Raw genomic sequence first — 17,143 nt, 5'->3', positions numbered from 1 at the left:
GAGTGGTTGGTTATGTTTAGCTGATAGTGTTAGATGGTCTGTAATATAGTTTCCATTACATTCTGAATATCAAGTTGGTGTATTATGTGGCAGTTCTTTACATGTATGTATGTAAGTGTGTGTGTGTGTGTATGTATGTATGTATATATATATGTTTTTTCCAACACTGCCATGACAGGAGCATCTTTCCATTTTCACAGAAGTATCTCATGAACACAAGACACAAAGTATATTCAGAAGAAGTTTCAAGAATCTCTGCTATCTGACGCATGTATTTTTAGAGCATATACTGACACTCGTATTTGCTGAACCCCAGCTGCAGCACTTGTCTCAGAGAACTGTTCTGCTCCTCCCATTTATCCCATTATTACTTCCAGTTGTGAGATGAAAATTTCTCTTTAAAATAAATTGGCTCCTCTAAATAAAGAAATGCCCAAATAGCTATTTTAGTCTCTTATTTAATCTCAGGTTAAATCAGAGAAAAGATTTCATCTCATAGAACTCATTCAAACCTACAGGGACCATGATGGTTTTCTCAGTACATAAATCATAATTACCACATTTCTTTGTTTTCTAGCGCATGAAATAATTAAACTTAGAATATTCCTTTCCTAGATACAATGAACTCACTATTGTCAGTTTAATTTTTACTTGTATGAATTTTATAAAGTGTAACTTTTCACGTATTTCCAAATTAGTTGCGGGGTGGGGTGTAACACGTATGTGAATAAAGCAGGAAGAAGGAGGATTGAGTAGCTAAAGCCTTCAGAACTGGATGCTAGTCAGAAACCTGTGAAAGAAAAGAAGATTGAGCAGGGAGAGTCTCAGGCAACAAGCAGTAGATCCAGCAAAGTCTCAGGCAACCCAGTGGGGAGCTCTGGAGCATGCACTATCTGTTAGAGAGGTCCTGCCTTAGATAGAAATGGCTAGGTCCTTGTAATGCTGCAATGCTCAGTCATTTGGAGCTGCAGGGAAAGATGCTGACCTTTGTTTGAATGTTGCTGTGGTGGGTCCCGATGGTGCTGCAGCTTGAGGCTGTAAGGTAACTGCATTCTCCCAAGTGGAGGGAGCTCTTCATACCTGCTACATCAGCTGTGCCCCATTACTCATGGTGCTTTCCTTAGATAGTTCGGTTCTGCAGTTTGCAACTTCAGGTCATAGATTGTTGCACAGTTTCTTAACTGCTTTTGACCATTCCCTCATCTCTTGATTAAACACTCTTAGCAAGTTAATCTCCTAAAAGATCACTTTCATCCTGTCAGTCCTTTGCTCAAAAATGTCCAGCGTCTCTGTTATCCACAGAATAAAGCCCAGATTCTAACCTGGTACTCAAGGCTACGCAAGACTGGCTCCCACCTACCATTCTGTTTTTCTCTAACTTTGTATCCTCTCTGGTCAGTTCATGTGGGACTTACTTATAATCTCTTCAACATTTCATTTACATTTACATAATACTTTCTATTCCATTTGACACACCATGCTTCCTTCCACCTATCTATCAAAAACCCAGCCCAGTTTACATTCCCTCTCTTGCAGAGAGCTGTGTCCGGCCTTTTCAGAAATAGTTCAATACACCCCCACTTATTCATATTCTTCTTTATTTTATATCTCAAGTTTTAATGTAAGCATGTCTCTTTCCCAGCTGTACTGTTATTTCCTTTGGGATAAGAGGAACATAATATTGTTTTTACTTTGCAAGTACTCCATGATTGAATGAAGGGAGAGATGAATGAGGGAATAAATATATAAGAAGCCACTACAGAAATGCAAAAAACAGAGATAAGATAAAGGGGACATAGGAAAATACATTGGGAAGTGAAAGAATGCTCCATGTGACTGTTGGTGGGAATGGATGACCCTCTTCACTTTGTTTCTTTTTTAGGTACAGGTGGTACATAAGGGAAATCAAGAGGACAATTCTTGATGCAAGGTATGGAGATGTTTTGACTGTTTACGGATGGGTTTTGGGGAAACATGTTGACCAAACACTCCTTGAAATTTATGCAAAATTTGTATAAATGTGTGTGTGATTTTTTTCTGGGAATAGATCCATGGCTTTTACATGACATTTAAAGAGATCTGTAAACATAAAAATATTTAAAACCACTGACCATAGTTTGGGGTCTTGGTAGAATAGAGGTTGAGCAGGACTGAGAGTGACCTGGCAAGTTAAAAGATCATGGTGATCTTTAAAAAAATGGTTTCTAAAAAGTGAAGAAAGTGGAAGCCAGATTCCCCAGGGATTAAGGAGTGAGTGGGTAGAGAAGAAGTGGAGGTAGCAAATTTAGATTTTCCTTCCATAAATGTATCCGTGAATGAAGAGGGAGATATATGATAATTTAAGGAACAGTAGGATCAGGGGAAGGTTGTTTTGCATAAGAAATATTTGAGCATATTACCCAGAAGACATAAAAGGGGATAATTAATAGAGGAAGTAGATGGGGAAGTGTTTGAATAGTCTGGGTTTATGCAGTAGTAGCAACCCCAAAAGAATAATGACATGAGACATAAAGATCATTTCTTGCTAATGCAATCTCTGCCATAGATTGCTGTCCTCCATGCTGAGACCCATTGAGCTAGGCTGCCTCAGTCCCTGGGCTGTATACTCATGACCAGAGGGGTAAACCGACTGAGGAGTGATGCTAAGGGATCTCAGTGCCACCACTGTGAAGTGACACCTCTTACTTCCACTCATGTTTCACTAGCTAGAACTACTTGCATACTCACATTTGCATGGGGGTGGGGGTACAGAATGTAGAAGAAATATGAAAAAGGATTTGGTGAGCATAAAATTATCGTTGCTACATGAAGGAATCAAGGAAAAAGGAATTCTGGGAAGTTGAAAGTGGCTTAGTTTTTTTTTTTTTGTTTTGTTTTGTTTTGTTTTGTTTTGTTTTTTTTTTTTTTTGGTGCACCGTTCCCGGAAGTACTGCAATACCAGGTCGATGCGTGGAGTGGACGGAGCAAGCTCCTATTCCATCTCCCTGCTCCAAAAATCCATTTAATATATTGTCCTCGGATAGAGGACGTATCAGATATTAAACTGATAAGAACAGATACTACACTTGATCTTAGCCAAAAGGCCGAGAAGCGATGGCTTAGTTTTTTAATGTCCCCATATCTTCCTGCAAAAATAGATACAAGTTGGATAGCAAACCTAAAAACCATGAACAATATCAGCAAGTTTAGGTAGCAAGGTATGAGCTTCCAAATATGCACAGGTGGGACAAATCCTGATAGTAAAATTCACATGTGGCAAAAGGCAGAGGAAACCAAACCAAAACAAAACAAAACAACAAATTACCAAAAGATACCCCTAAAGGAAGGAGTTTCACTAGGCGTGTAAAGTTTATAGAGTTCTTCTAAGGTTAGGGTCAAAATTGTGAAGAAGCTTTGTGGGCTCCACTTCCCAGTAAAACACAAGGAAACAATGGGAAGGTCAGATGGTACAAGAAAGGTCTAGGCTCTATGCACTTTAAAAACCAAGCTGAGCTCTCTTCCAGGACCAAACCCTGCATGAGCGAGTAGCTGCTAGGATAGGACATAAAACAAGCCATGTTTTATAACTACCACAAATAGTATATTAGTTATAGAACTCCAATTCTGAAAATTTATCCTGGGTCTATTTTCTTTGCCAATTCAATAATATTGTCCAATTTCACATATAGAAGGGCTTGCAATGAGATTAAGATACCTCAATAACAAAATGAAGTCAACAGAGCCCCAAATTTGATCACAGACTGTCTTGCCATGGCTTTCAGCCCCAGCAAGTTTGCTATGGATTCAATGTGACCAAAGAAATTGACAGCAAAACTTTCTTTGGGGTGAAAGGGTTTATTACCCAGCTTGTTCTCCCAGTGGTAGGTCGAGCACTAGCATCTCTGCCTCCACCCAGAGCACTGGGCAGAGCTCTCTGTATAGTGCAGTAATAGCTTATTGCCTAAAGGTATGGAAGCAGTAACCTAGCAGCAGGCCAGTTACATCATCAAGTGGTTTAAGTTCAGTGAGGATCCTGGCCATAGAAACCCCAACTTCCCCACACTCCACCCCTCCAGTATTCTCGCCTTACAATCTACATGCTTTAATCTTCCGGGATGGTCCCTGTGCGAGAAAGCTGGAGCACTGTAACCAGATTCCACAGTAGCAACAGAGGATAACAACAACTTAGAGATAATAACAAAAATTAAGATACAACAAGATTTTGATACAGGTAATGAAAATTATAATAATCCTCAAGCCAGAGGAAGTTTCCAATCCACAGACTTTAGGAGCGATAAGACACGTTTTAATGACACCACAATAGGCAAACCTTGTCTATCAGGTAGGATGCATGCAAGAGAGTGGTCCTGTGATAGGAATATAGCAGGAAGGGGGTCCCTTCCAGGTCTAGTATACCATACTTTTACTCCTTTCCCCATGGGGGTTACTGAAGGGTTTATATATAGTGCTACTGGAGGTGCATGCACTGGCCATAATGATAAAACAAAACTCCTGGTAAGATGCTCCTACCTTCTGGACGTTCAAGATGTACTACTGTGATCTTTGGTGGCCACTTGGCTGTTATTCCAGGAATACACAGGCCAGCTTCCAGGCCTTGTCCCCAAGGTGCCAAGAGAGCCAGCCATTGTTGGTCCATGTGTTGAAAGGTCCAAGGCCACGTCCACTCAATGGAGTCTCCAGGGTTTAGTGCAATTGTTGCAGGCAGCAAGATGTTATTCTGGTGGCCAAACCTTAGCTTCAGTGATTCTTCATTGGTTTGTACTTGCACTTGTATAGGGGAGGCAGCCATATGTGTTAACATGTCTACGGGGCTCAGGGCTCCCTTTCAGGGTCTCTCATTCAAACACTGTAGCATAGTCCATAAGCAGACTGACCATCCCCACAGACTATTGGTATCTGACTGTAGTCTGGATTTTAACAAGCCATTGTGCCTCTCTATCATGCCTCCTGTGGTAGGATTGTATGGCACATGAAACTTCCACTTGATTCCCAGCTGTCGGACCCATTCTTGCAGTGTGTGTCCAGTAAAATGGGTGCCCTGATCACTCGCAATTACCTGTGGTTGGCCATAGGCAGGAAGGAAACACTCCAGGCCTCTTTTGGTTGTCTGCTGGTCTGCACAATGGGTAGGAAAAGCAACCAGAAGTCCAGTAGCTGTGTCCACAGAAGTCATAGCATACCAATGTCCTTCTGGCACAGGTAAAGGCCCAATATAGTCTATCTGCCACCTGATGAGGGGTATCAGCCCCTTAGCTATTGTCCCATGTTGCTGCAGAACTCGGTGTCTTTTGGGGCACACGACACACTCCTGCCAGGCTCTACTAACTTCTTCAAAGGTCAAAGGCAAGCCCCACTGACAGGCTACAGCCCACATTGTCTTTTGCCCTGCATTCAACAAATGCTGATGTAACCATTGGGCTACATCAGAGGCAGACTTTCCTTCTAACCAAATATCCGGGCCATTTATATGCTTCATCATTTCCTGGGGATGCCAGTTGCAGATGACCTGTCCCATGGTATACTGTAATTATTTTAGTCTTACCACAGGCCCATAAGTCTTGCCACAATTCTTGCTTCCAAAGGGGTCGGTGACCAACCAACTGGTTGGCATGGTACCAGGTTGGTACACAGGGTCAAGCTCTGATAGACAGCCCAGCTGTCAGTGCAGACAACTATAGGGGAGGGCTCCAGGCTGATCACAAGCCACACAGCCCACAACTCTGCCCATTGGCTGCTCTTCCCCTCACCATCTTCCATCCATATTGTCTCAGTCTTAGGAGGGAAACCTATGGCCCTCCATTTTGGGGGCTGCCCATGGCTGGAGCCATCTGTGTACCATGCATCTTTGGGTATAGGGGCTCTTCCATCCTGACAGGGACTCTCTGCTACTAATGGTTCAAAATCAGGTTCTTCCTGCTTTTCCCTAGTATATGTCACCGGCCCCAACAAGCATTGGAGTTCTTCACTCAAGGGACTACTAGAGAGGGCACTACACTGCTGTATGTCAGCACCCCACTTGGCTAGTGTGGGCGTTTGTGCCACACTGCTCCTTGGCTTTTGGGTCCAGTCTCCTACCCACCCCAAGATGGGATAGGTGGTATTACCTTTATCAGGGCCATTCCAGTGATGGGTTCTATAGCCAGCAAGGTGTGATACATGGCAGCCAGTAGTTTTTCTATCAAAGTGTATCATACCTCTGCCCCTTTCCAGAGTTGTGACCAGAATCCAATAGGTTGGCGAGTTCATTCAAGCCACTGCCAGAGACCCCACCCATAACCATCTTCAGTCACATGAACATCCAGCTCACAGGGCCTTGATGGGTCTGTTACACTCAAGGCCTGCATGACTTTGACTGCCCGTTTTGCTGTAGTAAAGGCAGATGCACTTGTCTCATCCCAGTCCCACCTGATGCCCTTTTGTACCAACCGGTGTAAGGGCTTCAGAAGTTGTTTGAAGTGTGGTATAAACACTCTCCAGCAGCCTAGAAGACCCAGAAACTCCTATAGCAATGCTACAGTTGTAGGTGTAGGAAAGGCCTGGACTTTATCTATAACTGCTTTTGGTATAACTTTGGTCTTACCCCACCAGATGACCCCCAAGAATTTGACAGACAAACCAGGTCCCTGAGCCTTGGTGCTGTTCACAGCCCATCCTTTCTCCTGTAAATGTTGCAGCAGTGTAGGTGCTGCACTTTCTAGATCTGAAAGAGAATCAGACATGAGCATGACATCATCAGTATAATGGTACAGCTGCACCGTTGGAAGTTTCTCCCATGTAGCCAAGTCCTGAGCTACAAGTCCATGACAGATGTTGGGGCTGTGGAGGTATCCCTGTGGAAGGACGGTGAAGTCCATTGCCATCCTTCCCACGTGAAGGTAAACTGTTCCTGATTTTCCTGCTCAATGTCAATGGAAAAGAAGGCATTAGCAAGATCTACCACATAACTGTATGTTCCTAGTTCATGGCTGAGGGTATCCATCAAGCCTGCAATAGAGGGGACAATACATGCATAGGGGGTATAACTTTATTCAATTCTCTGTAATCCACAGTCATATGCCAGGAGCCATCTGGCTTCTTTTACTGGCCACACTGGGGAATTGAAAGGACTATGGGTGGGCCTTATAATACCCACCTTTTCCAGCTCCTGGAGAGTTTCTCCAATCTCTTTAAGCCCGGAGGTTTGTATTGTTTGGTATTAGTCACCTGCTAAGCACAGGCAAAGCTGTGGGCGGGTGCCTGGCATGTCCCCTCAGACTACCTTCACCACACGTACTCTCAGTCTGAACTCACCTGCAGTGGTCTGCAACCATAGACCCTGCAGGATGTCAATCCCCAAAATATACTCAGGGATAGGAGATATATGCAGAGTATATTCTTTTGTGGGTAGATGCCCTATTCCCAAAGGGATTTGGGCTTTTTCACTCTGATAGCCTTACCCCCACATCCATCTATGATACTGGGGGTCCTGGGGAACAGCTCATGGTGACCATGAATCAGTGAACATTCAGCCCTAGTGTCCACCAGAGCCAGGACACATTGTATGTTCACTGGGGACCAATAGATAGCTATTTCAACATCTGGCTCTCGTCCCCCCTTGTCCCTCAGGGCAGATATGTTGACCTTCCTCTCAGTCAAACTGTGTTCTCAGTCAAAATGTTGAGTGGATTCCCTTAAGAAGGAAATGGCATTGATGCGAGAGGAGGCAGCACGAGAGCACTGGCAGGAGTCTAAAGATTTTCACAAATTGTAATCATTTAACATGATTTGCAGCTTGCGTTCTTGTGCCACCATTTCTCGAGTTTCTTCTGTAGATCTTTTTAATACTGTGAGAAGCAGCCAACCCACTGTCCCTGCTGCTTCACAAGCACTCTGTTTCTCAAAAGACCTACTCATTATACCAAGGGCTACCCCTACAGCCTCAGGTGTCACCTCCACTTGCCATCAGTACTGAAGTGGGGCCTAGTCCTCTGGGAGGCAAGCCACCTCAGACCACATACCCATTGGGGGATGATCCACTGTTTCCCCATTCACAGGGGCAGCCTGCTGAAGCACCCCTCACATAAGGGCAGCCTGTCTTTTTCCTTGGTCAAGAATGAACCCTGCTGACTTTCGCCAATTGTCTTGCCAATGGGTTTCAGCCCCGGGCAAGTTCATTATGGATTCAATGTGACCAAAGAAATTGACAGCAAAACGTTCTTTGGGGTGAAAGGGTTTATTACCCAACTTGTTCTTGCAGCAGTAGGTCGAGCACTAGCATCTCTGCCTCTGCCACGAGCACTGGGCGGAGCTCTCTATATAGCGCAATAATAGCTTATTGTCTAAAGGTGTGGAAATGGTAGCCTGGCAACAGGCCAGTTACATCATCAGGTGGTTTAAGTTCAGTGAGGATCCTGGCCATAGGAATCCCGACTTCCCCAGATAGAACCTTTCCCATTATCAGATTCCCAGGAAAAAGAAGTCTAAAGATTAAAACCCCTTTCAAATTAAAGTCCAAAGAAACTAATGCTAGAAGCCAAATTCTCTTGCCCTCTGAGATTTAAACTTGAAAGAAATTAATATCCAGAATTTATCCTTTCCACTTCATATTTCACTCAATCTTAAGTAGAGGAGTTCTTAAGGCTTAAACAGGGCTGGAGTTTTTTGTAAGCAGTTGTAGCTTGACATAAATTGTAATCATTTAACATCAAATCTCTCCCTGAGTTTCCAGAATCAAAAAAGAATAAGATACACAACTTTGTCACAAAACTGCTCCACACCCATCATATTTAGAAAAAGTTAGTCTTCCATCTGTGGTGTGTTCATTCTAGGCAAAATTATGTTCTCAAATCCCATAGGTTGGTGTTGTCAAATACCAGGTCAGAGACTCTGGTGTCAGGGATGGCTGTTCTGATATAAGGTTCTGGAATCTGTGTCCTTTGAATATAAACTTAATTAGGAGATGTTAAATTTGGCACTTTGAATTTTCCATTTCTAGGGGAATAATTTACTATCCACATTAACTCCTTTTTCAGAGAGTGGCATTTGAGATATTGCTGTCTTCTTGTGACGCTTAGAAATTTATAGTTTGAACACTGTATCAGTCATGATTAGCTGGGTTATGCTGGGCATAACCAAGATGGCTGTACCATTTTGCAGTCCCACAAGCAAGAAATGAGAATCCTTGTTGCTCTGTGTTCTCACCATTTGGTTTTGCCAGTGGTTCTGGATTGGGCCATTCTGATAGCTGTATAGTGTTATGTCATTGTTGTTTTAATTTCCTAGTGACATTATGTTGAGCATATTTTCATTAGTTTATTTGCCTTCTGCATATCTTCTTTGGTGTTTGGTCAGGCCTTTGGCCCATCTTTAATCAGGTTGTTCCTTTTCTTATTGTTGAATTTTAAGAGTTCTTTGTATATTTTGGATAACAGTTCTTTATCAGATGTATCTTTTACAAGTATTTTCTCCCAGTCTGTGGCTTGTCTTATTCTCTTGACAGTGTCTTTCATAGAGCAGTTTTTAATTTGTTGGTTATTTTGGAATTTTTACATAGGCAATTGGAGTTTTTACAAAGGCAGTTTTACAGATTTTTTGTAGATGTTCTCTGTCAAGTTGAGGAATGTCAAAAGCCATATTCTGCATACTAAATAAAATAAAGCAGAAAGATGAGTTTATTGCAAGACTTTTGACCTGCAACCTGGATCAAGGCTTCAGGAGCAATGAGTTCTGAGTTGCTCACAGACTAACGGATTTTTATGAGGGAAATACTGAAGTTATTTGGCATTTTCAGTTGATTCATTGCCTGATGGTCTTCTTCCTTATTTGGATTAGGGTAGGTGAGTCAGAAGAACAAGGAAGTCCAGAGGTGGTGTGAATGGACTTGGCGTTGAGATTGGCTCTTCTCCTATGCTATTTTCTGAGAAGAGCTGTAAATCCCTGTAAAGCTATGTTAAGTTTCCTTTATGTGCCTGTGTTGATTTTTCTCCATTTTGTCCCTGATGTAAGTGACTCTGTTTTAGTTTGGTTCTGTAGGAAGTTCACCTGTATTCCTAGTTTGATGAGATTAACATAAATTTTCATCTGGTTCTTGCATTTGTTTCAGTTGAAAAAATCAGTAGCAGCAGATTCCAAAACTGCTGTTCATGTTTCTAAAGCCTGTGCCTAGGAGTCTAGACTCTAGTAAGGACCAAAACCTTTGCTAGGTGCTCTGTGAAACACTGTGTTTCTTCTGTTTTAGATTTTCATAAAGTTCTCAGTTACGTTCCCACAGGGAACAGAAATTCCTGCATGACTATCTATAACTACCAAGTTGACAGTAGTTCTTAGAGTATTCTACTCCTGAGTTTGTGGACAAGCCGCATTCATGAAACTTAGTCCCTCTAATTTTGTCCTTTTCCCTGAATGCCACTAACAACTGAAAGAACATTTTTTTTTTCTTTGAAATGCATCTAGAATTTGGCTTGTAGTTTAAAAGCAACAAATGCCTGAAAGCGTCTAATCTTGCCACCATCTAACCTTTGCAAGTGCATAGAACTTACCTGTTTGGTCTCATCCTCCTCTGGAGGATGCAGAGAACACTCACAGGTCATGTGCCCAAGTCAAGGGTCTGTGGTTCCCTAGCTTTTGCTGAGTCCTGATCTTATAAAAATACCCACTATCTGTGGACCAAACAACCATAAACTTCATGCCCTTCCTGTTGTTAGAGTACCACATGCTCTGAGGCTTACAACTTATTTTTCAAACTTCAGATGTTAAAAGCCCATGTAACTGCAAAGGTCAAAACATTCTGCCCATATACTAAAGTCCACTCATACCTTTAAATTTACTTGGTTTTGGTTTTGATATTCCTCAGTATTCCTTTCTGATTGAAGATCTTTGTACTTCAAAGTTAAAGTTCCATCCCAAACTTCAGGTTTCCCCATAAGCTATACCTTATGGCCTGGGAGAAAGCAACTGGTGCAGGTCGTGCAGACCAGCTGGCTGCCAACAGATCTAAAGGGCTGGTTAGAGAATGCTGGTCTCTTTTGCACAGTCTGGTGAGTCATTCTATTTCTTCTATGTTAGAGTGAGTACAAAGATAGAGAAGTCAAGAGTTAAATTCATTGGGGTGCCTCTTCTTGGGAAGAAATGGGAGTATAGGAGAAGCATTCTCTGTAACAGGGTTGTCCTGGTGAAACAAGAAACAGCCTCTTGTCATAAAAATATTTCAGGGAGGGTAAGATTTGGGGACTTGAGGTAAGTAGAGGTGGTTTAGAACACCTATTGTGAGGAATGGAGTAAGGATTCATGGAGAGATTAATTATTCTAAAAATTCCTGAGTATCCTTCATGTTGTTGAGATAGGGTCTAACTAGGAAGTATCTAAGGTTTGAATCAAGCCAGGAGCTGAAATGAAAAAAATGGACATTGGAAGGAGTCAGTACTAGCCATAGCAGGAGAAAGCCAGAATGACTATGGTGACCGGGCTCCACAAAGGACAGGTAAAGCCAATTGGAATACTGATACTACTGGGCAATGTTCATCATGTTTTTAATATCACCAGTTTTATGGATTATCTCATTTGGCCTTCACAGGAAGCTTGTGAGAAATTTGTGGGATAGGGGGATTATGTATCTTGTCCCTGGTCACTTAGCTAGTGAAGAGCAGGATCAGGATTTAAACCCATGCAGTTTGACTCTAAAATCTATAACCTTAACTACAATGCTACTGGTTGAGGATTGATGGAATTTATATTACTCTGAGGACAAATACCAGCTTCAGTAGAATGAGAGAAATGACAGGACAAGAGGTAATAACTGGGAATGGGCACTTCAGTTTACATTTTTGGAGGCTGAGCAATTTCAGTGCTGAAGGAAAAAGGCAGGTGGCAAGAAGTCAGTAAGGCTGAGAAGATGTGAGGTCAGGTTGTCAACAAGTCACAGATAGGGATATTAAAGTTGTCAAAGAAGATGTAATTGGAGAGGACAGGGGAAGTTCCTGAAGCTGTCAAGAAACATAAGGGATATCCCTAACACTGGTGGACAAGTTTAATATGGAAAAGAAGAGGGTGGTGTAAATATTTGGCTTAACATCAAAAAGAGTAGGTACTCTATTGTAATCTCTCTGTCTCTGAAGAGGATACCTTCCTTTATTTTCCTTAGGAAAAGATGAGGAACAAACATAGTATTAGACATGTTGCATTGCTAATAATCATGGCTAGTTGGTGACAAAGTCAAATGAATGGTTTCAAAATTGTTAAATTTCTGATGCTTGGCTTATGTCATCTTAACAAAAAAAATCAGTCTATTAGTTCTAAGTACAGGTTTCCCCCATGATCCAAAAGTAGAGCATTCCTATAAAACCTTTTGTAAGTTGAAATGGTGTAAAGCAGAGGAGCAATTACCATTAATTTATATGGGAAAAATTTTGAGCATTACCAGACCCAAAAAATAACCCCTTTTAGGCTTTTCTCATACCTTAGGACACATCTTGTCAACAGATGCACCAAATAAATCAGGATAAAGCACAAGACGCTCACAGATACACTTCAAAGCTATGGTGGCTTCATGCTGAGTTGCCGAGTGTAGTTCTTGGGGAAGGAGCTTGGCGGTGCTCTCACTTCCTCTAGAATAGCTTGCTGAAAAACAAGCCCTGAATGCTATTTTCACTTATTGTTCTTTTCCGTAAAAGCAAAAATCCCTGTTGGAGTTCTTTTGGTTGGTGAAAACAGGCACTAATGTAGGTTTCTTGTAAAAAGCAAAGTGGAATAACATAAACTTTTGAAAGGGGACACCTGTAATAATTTGAATATGAATATGCATAGTAACACTTTTATTCCCATAAAAAAATGTGGCACTTTTATTCCCAAAAGCTGTTTTTCTATTATTTATTAAAAATTTTTGGCTTAGCTGACGTATGTCCCATTTAAATGTAATTTTTACTTCCTTGGATATTCTTGAATTCTCTCTTGTGCTATTCCCTGGCAAAAGTAATATTTGCTGGCATTGTTTGATAACATTGCAAAAATATCTCCAGCTTTGTATTATTCCATTGTCAGATTTGTATTGTCATCCTTTCTGAGTACATAGCATTTATTGTAGTTGTCTGTCTGTCTCCCTCTTTCTCATGATAGGGGGAAGAGCTCTGCTATACAATTCTTAATCTTTCTTAAAGTCACAAAAATTTAATATTGTATTTTACTTTTTCAAGACCCTTTTCATTTCTACTGATTGCTCTTCTTCCTCTGTGTCATTTAGCAATGAGCTTTGATACTTTTGGTACTAGATATTTGTTGGAAACATCAGATGATAATCTGACACATTGTGACATCTAGGTGTATTTTCAACAACTTTGTATTTATAATCTCCATGGTGTATTTTTTTTAAACTAATCTGTTTTTTCCTTCTAGGGCATTTTCTGTTGGCAGCCGCGCTCAGAAAATAGCGCCCAATGCAGGGCAGCCGGAAGGCCCCGAACTTCCTAATGACAAATCATCCCACACCACTAAACTACATGCTAATTGCGCCTTGGCATAAGGACCAATGAGACCCACCAAATGGTTATGCTAATAAGGCATATGGAGCCACACCAACCAGGTCAGAGCATGAGAACTATATAAGCAAGCCTCTCCTTCCCCTCTGGGTCCTGCCCAACTCATTTGTTTCACAAAGAGCTGAAGAATAAAGCTTTCTGCAGAAGAATCCTGCTGTTGTTGCGTGCTGTTCTTGCCGGCGAGGACGGGGCGCGCGACAAGTGGTGCCGAATCCCGGGAACCAGAACATCACCGGCACAGGGAGGACCCTTCAGACATCTGGAGAGGATTCAGAACTGCAGGTCAGAAGAAAGCCCGGAGGGGTAAGTTCTGAGAGGCCCCTGCTTTTTAGGATGATGGTTGATGGTTCTCTGTAAATAAGGAGGCACCATGGGGAATGCACCGTCATTAGTCACGGCGCTGCAGACAGCTCTCAAAGAGCGAAACTTGAAGGTCTCCAGCAAAGTCTTAGGATCTTTTGTGAAGGAGATAGACCGTGTGGCCCCCTGGTTCATTTGTTCAGGGTCCCTCTCAATCCCGAGCTGGGACAAACTGGGGAAAGATCTTGATAGAGAGGAGGAGGAGGGTAGCCTGAGGGGAGGCACCAGGCCCCTCTGGAAACTGATTAGAGCTTGTCTGCAAGATGAGAGATGTGAAAAGGTAATAAAAGAAGGTCAGAGAGCATTGACAGATATCCAAGAGAGCATGTCAGAAACGGAACGGGAAACAGAGAGCGCGCGCAGCCGAAAAAAGGCCACAAAAACGAAGGTAAAGAAACCTCAGAGTGAGGGAGAAAGCCCGCCTAGGGCAAAAGCGAAAGAGCCCCGAGAAGCGAGTGACGATCGCCTCGGAGAAAATAGTAAATACCCCTGGAAAGAGTTGAGGGACCTCCAACTCTCCAATAGGGAATCTGAGGAGGAATTAACGTCTGCAGAGGAAGGGGAAGAAAATAAAACCGCAGAGTGCAGAAGTAAGGGAACCAGCAAAGTTGAAAAGCGGACCAAGGAAAAAATGAAAGTAGGGTGTCCCCCGACGCCCGTTGCCCCGCCACCTTACGTGAGTGGCGCACTCTCCTTTTGCCACCCAGATACTCTTCAGGCAATTAGACAAATGTTTCCTGTATTTGAGGATAATGGCGTACGCTCTCACCAGCCCCTGAGCCATAAACAAGTTAAGGAGTTAGCAGAATCCGTTCGGGCTTATGGGGTCAGTGCCAACTATACCATAGCACAAGTTGAGAGATTAACAGAGACAGCCATGACACCCGCAGACTGGCAATATGTAACTAAGGCATGCCTTTCTAGTATGGGGCAATACATAGAATGGAAGGCATTGTGGCATGATATCAGTATGACCCAGGCACGCGCAAACACGGTCGAAGGACAGCCTGCGTGGTCATATGATATGCTGACGGGCCAAGGACAGTGGGTAGCCAACCAGACCGCCTTCCCCTTACAGGTATACGCACAAATAAACACGTGCGCTGCCAAGGCATGGAAAGCCCTCACCAACAAAGGAGAAGTATCAGGCAATTTGACAAAAATTATTCAGGGGCCGAGCGAGCCATTTTCTGACTTTGTCGCTCGTATGATGGAGGCCGCAGGCAGAATATTTGGAGATCAGGAACAAGCGATGCCCCTGGTAGAGCAATTAGTATTTGAACAATGTACCAAGGAATGCAGACAGGCGATAACACCCTGGAAACAGAAAGGGATACACGCTTGGTTGAAAGCCTGTAGAGAAATAGGAGGGCCACTCACCAACGCGGGCCTAGCCGCAGCCATATTACAGAGCCACAAACAAGCCAGGATCACTAACAGAAGTATTAAATGCTTTCACTAATCTGTCATGAGGCCTGTCCCAGTATCTTTCAGGAAACTGGTCCCAGGACTTTGATGGAGCACTAGAAGAACTGTGGCGAGAAATAATCCACATCAACTCCACCCGTCTAGATATCTCCGTAGCAGAAGGACTCTCTTCCTGGTTCCTCAGAGCTCTCTCCCACGTCAAGGAGTGGGCGGGCATGGCTGGGATGGGCATGTTCCTGCTTGGAGGTCTCATGCTCTTACTCTGGTTGTTATGCAGACTCCGCAACCAACATAAGCAGGACAAGGTGATCCTTGCTCAAGCCCTAATGGCAATAGACGTTGGCGCCTCTCCCCAAGTGTGGCTCAACATGCTTAAGAAGGAAGCTCAGCTTTAGCTTGAGGTAGCTCTTGCACCCTGAGCCCATGTGGCACTGCACCAGGCCCGAGTACCTCAATGCTTAATCACAGCTTTCTTTAAGAAGCTCATGGTGCAAGAGGGTTGAGAAAAAGGGTCCAAACCCTTTGTACCAAGCGGTCCCAACGCCAGCCAGAGGATGCGAGGCAAAGCACTGCAAGAGGTCTTGGACCCCTCTGAGAGGCATGCCTGACTGCATAGGGGTAGATGCCCAGAACCCCTCTCCAAAAAGGGGGCATCAGGAAGTATGATGGAGGTCAGGCCTCTGTCTCCGCCTCTGCTGGCAAGTTCCGCCTTGAGCTTCTGTTAGACAAAAAAGGGGGAGATGTTGGCAGCCGCGCTCAGAAAATAGCGCCCAATGCAGGGCAGCCGGAAGGCCCCGAACTTCCTAATGACAAATCATCCCACACCACTAAACTACATGCTAATTGCGCCTTGGCATAAGGACCAATGAGACCCACCAAATGGTTATGCTAATAAGGCATATGGAGCCACACCAACCAGGTCAGAGCATGAGAACTATATAAGCAAGCCTCTCCTTCCCCTCTGGGTCCTGCCCAACTCATTTGTTTCACAAAGAGCTGAAGAATAAAGCTTTCTGCAGAAGAATCCTGCTGTTGTTGCGTGCTGTTCTTGCCGGCGAGGACGGGGCGCGCGACAATTTTCTCCTTGAGTAAGATACTTTGACAAATTCATAGATGCATTCAGAGAATTTGAACTGAGTTTTAAATGGTTTCAAGGACCTTCTGATTTTCAGAATTTCCATACCTGAAAAGTTTTGTACTTGCAAAGAACCTACAGAGTTTACGATTTAAAATACTCCTGAAATAAATAGTCAGTTCCCCTTAGTAGGTTAGTTGTTGAATTTAAATTTGTTTTGCATTTGCCTTTCTGTTTTCCCTATGCCAAATAAAAGCACAACACCCTAATAGGTGTTCAGAGAGTTATTTATCAGAATCTGGTTACTCCTTCCACCCTGACCCCCAGTCCTTGCCTTCATCATCTCTGGCCTGGATTGTTTCAAAAGCCTCTCAGGTGGTTGGCCAACCTGGCACTCTATCCCCTATCATCTTTCTCTACCAGCAGCCGAATGATCCTGTCACAACATAAATCAGGTCATGTCACTCCTTGGCCCTTGACTAGTTTCCCATCTCACCCAGAGTGAAAGCCAAAGTCCTTACAATAGCCTTCAAGGCACAGCATAATCTGGCTCTTCTTCCTCTCTGACCTCACCTCTCCTTCTCCCTCTCTGTACTCCAAGGACACTAACTCTTTGCTATTCTTTAAATATGCCAAGATGTCCCACCTCAAGACTTGTGCTGTCTTTGTTTGGAATGCTTTCCCCTGTTAAAAAGAGATATAGGTCCAACATGGTGTCATTTCTGCTAGGCCAAATCACCAAACCAAAGTCATCAAACCAAATACATAACCT

General features: G+C 43.2%; 1 protein-coding gene and 1 non-coding gene across 6 annotated transcripts in view; one reads left to right on the top strand and one right to left on the bottom strand.

The window, feature by feature from the left end:
- LOC118967062 (uncharacterized) overlaps positions 1-16,392 on the top strand; it is a 35,439-nt gene extending 19,047 nt beyond the window's left edge. For 3 of the 5 annotated variants that reach the window (XM_073213286.1, XM_073213283.1, XM_073213294.1), the window contains 2 exons: positions 1,883-1,930; positions 13,366-16,381. In XM_073213286.1, the coding sequence (XP_073069387.1) occupies positions 13,879-15,330 (1,452 nt within the window). In that variant the 5' untranslated portion in view covers positions 1,883-1,930; positions 13,366-13,878 and the 3' untranslated portion in view covers positions 15,331-16,381. Of the gene's footprint in view, positions 1-1,882; positions 1,931-13,365 lie in introns of all 5 variants that reach the window. The other 2 variants (XR_012121302.1, XM_073213290.1) reach the window with 2 other exon arrangements.
- LOC140844595 (U2 spliceosomal RNA) lies at positions 2,905-3,095 on the bottom strand. The gene has a single exon (XR_012123144.1). It is a non-coding gene; the product is annotated as a U2 spliceosomal RNA (small nuclear RNA).
- Positions 16,393-17,143: the final 751 nt, after the last annotated feature.

The sequence above is a fragment of the Manis javanica genome, chromosome 1 (genome assembly GCF_040802235.1).
Source record: "Manis javanica isolate MJ-LG chromosome 1, MJ_LKY, whole genome shotgun sequence".
In the NCBI taxonomy this organism is placed as follows: Eukaryota; Metazoa; Chordata; class Mammalia; order Pholidota; family Manidae; genus Manis; species Manis javanica.
Note: the sequence above shows the minus strand (reverse complement) of the source record. Positions and strands in the feature narration are given on the sequence as shown.